Raw genomic sequence first — 7,659 nt, 5'->3', positions numbered from 1 at the left:
TCACAGAATGTATAATTTTTTCAATAATATATGTAATTGAGTGTATATTTTACTAATTATTTTTGATGATAGAATTAACAATTGTTGGTGCCCATTGGTATAGCATATAGCTAGTAGTTTTATTTAATTTTCTCCTTTTGTTTTACTAATACTCCTTTCTTTTTTTTCCTTCCACGTATAAACAAATTCTTGGAGTATCAATTTGTTATTTATCTGTTATACAATCATTCAAGGTAAACACATTAATCTTTTTATATTGACCACTTCAATATACTATATTCTTGTACATCATTGTTTTTCTCCAAGAGAGTAATTATTATTCAACAACTAGAACGCTCATCTAATTCTTGACTAATTATCAATTGATTTGATAAAATCGATGTGAATAAAATCGATAATTAACTACTTTTAGATCAAGAATAATATGAGATTGAATCAAGACGCTCTTTGTATCACCTTGCATGACCGCCAAGTGTCCTTCTACATGAGCATTATGTGTCTCATAACACACTTATCACTTGTCCTATGTAAATATTTGCGCTACTTATAAGCTATCTACTTGATCGCAAGCCCCAATATACTACTGCAAGACTTTTCAAAAACCGAATGAAATCCATAATTTAGTATATTCATCACGAAAAAAGAATTTATAATAAAACTACACTAGCTCATCATAAATGTACTAAAAGTGCTAAAAGAAAAAGCCCTCCCTTCATTTTTAACACCATTTCCTTAATTTAAGACTGAAGTGACACAAAAATTCATTTTAGGGACCAAATGGTCTATATGCTTTACTTAAGGGACTATAAATTCCATTTTCTCCCATTTCACTAGTACTAGCACAAAAACCGGCGGCGATTACTGAACCGGAGTAGAATTTCTAAACCGGCCGAAGTCTATTCCCGGCGATGGTAATCTCTACACCACCGTCGAGCTCCTCCGCTACCGGCGGAGGTTATCAGAATCCTAACAAATCACTAGGTTTCTTCGCAAACGCAATGAAGAGGAAGCACAGCTTTATACAATTCTTCGCTATGACGGGAATTCTTCTTCTGAGTGTGAGATCGTTAGGGCAGAAGTATCGTATACATGATTTGCAGGAGGATAACGCTGCGCTAAAGGAAGAACAAGAAGGACTTGTTAACCGAATGAATCATATTAAGCAAAGTCTACTTGCTGAAGCTGATATTGAGCCTACTGGTGCTTTCGCTTCCCGCCTTCGTCAGCTATTTGGTGATGAAAGCTGAAACAGTTGAGTTTATATTTCATTATATCTGATGGATTTTGGAATTTAGGAATTTGTAGACTTCATTTTAACCTAAAAGTGTTAAATGTGAAACCTTTTGTCTCCAGATATTTCAAATTTTTATCATATCTACGGTTCTTTACAGTTTTTGTTTCGCGCATTTGTAGATGGTACTCTATCTCATTCAGTTGTTTGTCTGGTTTTGACTCAAACATAGAATTTAAGAAAGTCGAGAAGATTTTTGAATTTTGTGGTCTTAAACTAGTTTAAGTTGCGTAGAACATAATCAAAATGTCGTTTAAGCTTGTGTTCATTAAGCAAAGTCTCCTTGCTGAAGCTGCTATTGAGCCTACTGGTGCTTTTGCTTCCCGCTTTCGTCGTCTATTTGGTGATGACAGCTGAAACATTTGAGTTTGTTGTTCTGACTGAGTTTATATTTCATATACATTTGGTCCAGTAGTAGCAGAATTTATGAAAATCGGAGCTTAGTGTTAAATGCGAAGTCTTTAATCTTCAGATATCTTAATTTGTCATTTCTAAGGTCTTTTAATTTACTGGTTTTCTTTGCAAATTTGTTATATGGTATGATTTGTTCAAGAAAATTGCTAAAGGGAACACTTATTTCTAATAAAATTAGGTTATTGTAACAGTGGGTGAAGTTAAATGGAATGTAAGAATCGTGTAACATCTACATAATGCCAACATTTCCATCTGTTACTCAGCCAATCAACTAGGAACCACTTCCTATTATTCCAATCCGTGAAGGTCCACTTAAAGGCAATGAGATTCCCTGTGACCTCATATTGTATCCATACAGATATTGCAAGTCCCTAACTAGTATAAAACGACTCCTTATACAAACAGAAAAATCTCCATGCTAGTAAAAATCGTTGAGATGTTTTGAAATGACGAAAGTATCATGCTTTGGAAATCATAACTTCTTTTTCCCTAGACTTTCACGGGGGCTAAATGTTGGTCTATGCCAAAAACTAAAAAGGTTTAATAGTTCTGATGTATTCAAGGTGGAGCTTATAGTTCAGTTGACTGAAGAAGCTATGACAATGCACCTTAAAAGTAAAGTGTTTATTTGTTGGAGTATCTTGCATGGTTGCAGCATTTCTAAAATGATCATCAGGTTGACTATCCTTTTTCTGTTTGAACTAGGATATCCTTCCATGTCATTTCAATTAGCGATTCGTCCCTTTTATGTTTGTATTCCATGGAGCTTTTGGTTGGTTGAGATAGTGGGATACATAAGGGACACTAGGTGACTTCTTTCCACCTGTCTAAGTCTCGGCAGGTTGAGTTAATTGGTAAGTGTGGTGAGAGGTAGAGTGCATAGTGAATTAGTCAAGGTGCACATTAAGTTGACCCGAACACCACCACTGTATGAAAAAAAAATTATTGCAGAAATATGTTATTCTTTTATTTGAAGCCTCCAACATCAACTGGCTCATCATAGATGATGGTTATGTTTTGTTGTAAGATCAACACCCTTTCCATGTTGAGTTCGGTAGGCATTTACAACAACAACAACAACATACCCAGTATATTCCCACATAGTGGGGTCTGGGGAGGGTAGAATGTACGCAGTCCATACCACTACCTCTAAAGAGGTAGAGAGGATGGTTCCGATAGACCCCCAACTCAAGTTAGAAGACAACATACAAAAGCATGAAAATCCTAGAACACAATAAAATAACAATGGTACGACATCCACAGAAAATTGTACTTGCCAAACACAAGACCCCAAAGTCCACCTAAATACTGACAACGCCTCAACCACACCCTTAACCCTCTATCCTAATGCTATTCCTCCATATCTTCCTATCCAGGGTCATGTCCTCAGTCAACTGTAACTGCTCCATGTCACGTTTAATCACTTCTCTCCAATATTTCTTCGGCCTACCCCTACCCCGCTTGAAGCCATCCAAGGCCAACCGCTCACACCTACGAACTGGGGCATTCGTGCCCCCCTCATCACATGACCAAACCATCTCAACCTCACTTCCCGCATCTTTTCCTCCACTGACACCACTCCCACCTACTCCCGAATAATATCATTCCTAACCTTGTCAACCCTAGTGAATGCACACATCCAACGCAACATCCTCATTTCCGTCACCTTCAGCTTTTGGATATGAGAATTCTTAACCGGCCAACACTCCGCTCCATACAACATAGCAGGCCGGACTACAACTCTAAAGAATTTGCCTTTCAGTTTGAGGGGCACCTTCTTATCGCATAGAATTCCTAAAGCGAGCCTCTATTTCAACCAACCAGCCCCAATACGGTGGGAGACATCCTCATCCATCTCTCCGTTTCTCTGAATCGTAGACCCAAGATACTTAAAACTCCCCCTCTTGCAAACCGCTTAAGAATCCAAGTTCACTAACACCTCCTGCTCTTGCCTCGAGTCACTTAACTTGCACTCCAAGTACTTCGTCTTGGTCCTACTCAATCTGAAACCTTTAGACTCCAGGGCTTGCCTCCAAACCTCCCGTTTATCATTAATCCCTTGTCGCGACTCATCAATCAAAACTATATCATCTGCGAAAAGCGTACACCAAGGCACCTTACATTGTCTTTTTCGCGTCAACACATCCATCACCAAAGCAAATAAAAACGGACTAAGAGTTGATCCCTGATGCAACTCTGTCAAGACTGGGAAATGCTCTGAATCTCCTCCCACTGTCCTTACCCGAGTCTTCGCCCCCTCATACATGTCCTTAATCGCTCTGATGTACGCCACCGGGACCCCTCTTGCCTCCATGCATCTCCAAAGAACCTCCCTAGGGACCTTGTCCAACGCCTTTTCCAAGTCAATAAACACAAAGTGAAGATCCCTCTTCCTCTCTCTATATTGCTCTATCAGTCTCCGCACAAGGTGAATTGCCTCAGTCGTGGAGCGACCAGGCATAGAACCAAACTAATTCTCTGATATAAACACAATCTTTCTCAACCTCCGCTCCACCACCCTCTCCCAAATCTTCATCGTGTGACTCAACAACTTAATACCCCGATAGTTGTTGCAACTCTGAATGTCATCTTTGTTCTTATAAACAGGGATCATCGTGCTCCATCTCCATGCCTCAGGCATCTTTGCTGACTTGAAAATATTGTTAAATAAGTTGGTCAGCCACTTCAACCCTGACCCGCCAGAGAACTTCCAAAAATCTACCGGTATCTCGTCGGGCCCCATCGCCCTGCCCCTTCGCATCTTCCGAATGGCCTCACTTGCCACATCTACCTTAAAACGCCGACAAAAACCAAAGTCGCGACCCTCCCCGAAATGCTCCAACTCCCCTAACACAACACCTCTATTCCCCTCATCATTCAAGAGCCTATGAAAATAGGACTGCCATATTTTCTTAATGAGGTCGTCCTCCACCAAAACTCTGTCATCCTCCCCCTTAATGCATTTCACCTGGTCGAGATCATGACCCTTCCGCTTCCTAACCTTGGCAAGTCTAAACATCCTCTTCTCTTCGCCTTTCTCCTCTAACCCCTTACTTTCAAAAGCTGTTGTCTTAGCAGCTGTGACTGCTAACTTAGCCTCTTTTTTTGCTAACTTGTACTCCTCTCTACTCACCCGCTTTTCTTTTTCATCCTTACTCTCAACCAACTTAACGTAAACCGCCTTTTTCGTCTCGACCTTCTTCTTAACCTCCTCATTCCACCACCAATCCCCCCGATACCGGCCATAACCGCTCCTCGGAACACCCAACACCTCTCTAGCAGACGCCCTGATGCAACCAGCAGCCCTATCCCACATACTATCCACGTCCCCTCTGCGCTCCCACACTCCCATCCCCTCCAACTTCGCCCCAATCTCCAAAGCATTAACCGGAGTCAGGCTGCCCCACCTAACAGTAGGCCGACTCTTCCCACCCCGCCTCATCCTGCCTTTTTGGATAACCAAGTCCATCACCAGTAGTCTATGCTGGGTCGTAAGGTTCTCACTCGGGATTACCTTACAATCCTTACACAAAGCTCTATCCCCCTTCCTAAGCAGCAAAAAGTCGATCTGAGTCTTGGCTATCCTACTGCGGAAAGTGACCAAATGCTCTTCCTTCTTCGGTAGTCATTTAAATTCAAAATTATGCACTGTTGGCTAAGTTAGATATGCAGACTCCCTTCTATCTATTTTGGCTTTGGTTGTGTTGGAATTTAATCTCCTGTATCCAAGCTTCTAGTTAGCAGGAAATTGGATAGATGTTGTGGAAAAACCTTTCCAACATGAGGCTTCATTAGTTTTGAATTGGCCATGGAGAGTCGCAACATTTGTAGGGGGCTATTATGAATCCCACCTGATTTAATATTATCAAAGCGGATTAGCTTGTTTTAACATTACTATGACAAAAGGTTATAGTGCTTGCTTTCCATTTTGACTTATTGTCGTTTCTTTCATATTGACTTAAATGCCTTTTTGGTGATGTTTTTTCCCATTAGTATCCAAATTTCTGATCAAATCATCCTACAGATTGCCCTGCATCTTATTCATATGCAATAGGTCTTTCAGTTTCCCCCTCCTAGATGGTACTATCCAATTTTATGTGCTTCCCACCTCGGTTCTTGCTGTCCCTTTTTAGTGATGTACTTTAGTTAGTACTAGTCCAAATGATTTGTCAAGACATTTTACATTTTGTACTAATCAATAAACTTCTAGAAATCATATTATTATGCAGCTTTGACAAGTTTCAAGAACTAAAATTCTAGAAGCTTGTAGCTTTTTTTTTCTGCTTATGCATCTTCTTGATGCCCTTTTAATGATAACACCTTATTTCATCAAAGAATAATTAAAAAAAATTAACATCTTTATAAAAGATTAAACCATTTTCTTATGTTTAAATCAGTTTTCAGCGCTACTTTGAGATCCTTTATACCAGCAATTACGTAAATACTTAGGTGACATTGACCTCTTAATCTTCTTCTCCAGTCACATATCGTCGTATAAAATGTGAAAGAGAAAACACGGATAGAAATGCAAAAGATTTAGAAAAGCTTTTCTCCTATCGTTTGAAAGCTCTTATGCTGTGTTGTGTCAGTTTTCAGTTGGTTTTTGTATTGTTTAAGCCTATTAATGTGCCAGTAATTTATAACCTCCTTGCAGACTTTGTATTGTACTGTCCCTTTTCTCTCTGTTTCTCCCTTGCTGGCTCCTTCCTCTTTCCCCCCTTTTCTATAGTGATGGTTTCACTTCCATATGTCCATCATTTTTGTTTTATACATCATTCATGAAGACCTTAAGTACCATTGGCTCCTGGCTCAATAGTTTCTAGCTGTATGACTATCGCAATTCCCACTCTTTTTCCTTACATTAGTCGGTGTTAATTGATGTTACCTTCTGTGGTTATCTTTGACGCATACAATTTGACAATTTGTTATTTCTGCTCGGTTAAGTAGGTGTGAGAGAGTAAGGAACTATGTGAGATTAGATTCTAGAATTTGTTATGATATATTAGTGATTCATCCTTCATTGTTGAAAGTTTGTTTATTTGTTTTAAAACACAGTTCAGCCGAATTTGACTTCAAAAGAGCATGATCTTTAATCTCTGGCAACTGGATTAAACTTCAATTATTTGAAGGCATCTTTTCCTCTTGACGGGATGAAGAGTAGTAGAGATCCATCTCACTTGTGCCTCTAAGAACCATTTGAGGGATTGCAGTAAGCATTTTTACATGAAAATATGAGGTGGTATTCACAAGGAATGTGAATTCTGGTATGTCGTTCTAGAAATGGAGTTGTTCTATGTTCTACTACAGGGAGAGCGACAATGATTCATAGTGTATTCGATCTCAAAGGAGTATAGCTAATACTGGCCAGTGCAATTATGACACTCCAGTGCAAGTTATGAAAATTCATTTTAGTTAGTTGCAGATGCAATGATAATTAGTTTGAACTCTTTTAACTTAGTAAACACTTTTTTCACGTATCACGGATGTAAGTTCCTAGTTGCAATATCATGTCTGGAATGCACATTCAATTTAGTCAAATAAAAGCAGAATCAAATTATCCATCATCAATATCTGCTGTCATTATTCATAATATGCAGTTAATTCTTGGCTTTGAGACCAAAAGTCTACACCAGACCCTCCCACCCCAACAACCCAAAAAAAGTTGTAGACAACTTTTTGGTCATTTTTGAAAAATCAAACCTCATTCAGTTAGCATGTCCAATTTGGATATTGATCTTAAGGCAGAATTCCCCCACACTTGTATAATGTTTTCTTTTACCTGTAACATTATTTCATATTACTTAAAATACAATGACAGTCACGGGACATGACGTTTGTTAAAACGTGTATGTTCAGGAATAGATGCACTCCATGATGTGGATCTTTGCACGTTATGTGGGTTAGGCCAGTGTTGGAGCTACATATAATGAATGGGTGGTCAGTTGATGAATATA

The 7,659-nt window shown here is 39.2% G+C and overlaps 1 protein-coding gene across 1 annotated transcript; it reads left to right on the top strand.

The window, feature by feature from the left end:
• Positions 1-821: 821 nt before the first annotated feature.
• On the top strand, positions 822-7,319 carry LOC107866829. The gene is made up of 2 exons (XM_016712831.2): positions 822-1,251; positions 6,761-7,319. The coding sequence occupies exon 1, from the start codon at positions 909-911 to the stop codon at positions 1,245-1,247; it is 339 nt and encodes a 112-aa protein (XP_016568317.1). The 5' UTR covers positions 822-908; the 3' UTR covers positions 1,248-1,251; positions 6,761-7,319.
• The last annotated feature ends 340 nt before the right edge of the window (positions 7,320-7,659 follow it).

This window comes from Capsicum annuum, chromosome 4, assembly GCF_002878395.1.
Source record: "Capsicum annuum cultivar UCD-10X-F1 chromosome 4, UCD10Xv1.1, whole genome shotgun sequence".
NCBI lineage: Eukaryota > Viridiplantae > Streptophyta > Magnoliopsida > Solanales > Solanaceae > Capsicum > Capsicum annuum.
The sequence above is the reverse complement of the archived record's forward strand: the minus strand, read 5'-3'. Positions and strand labels throughout refer to the sequence as shown.

Coding starts and splice junctions, on each gene's coding strand:
- LOC107866829 (XM_016712831.2), top strand. CDS start 909: ATGGTAATCTCTACACCACCGTCGAGCTCCTCCGCTACCGGCGGAGGT.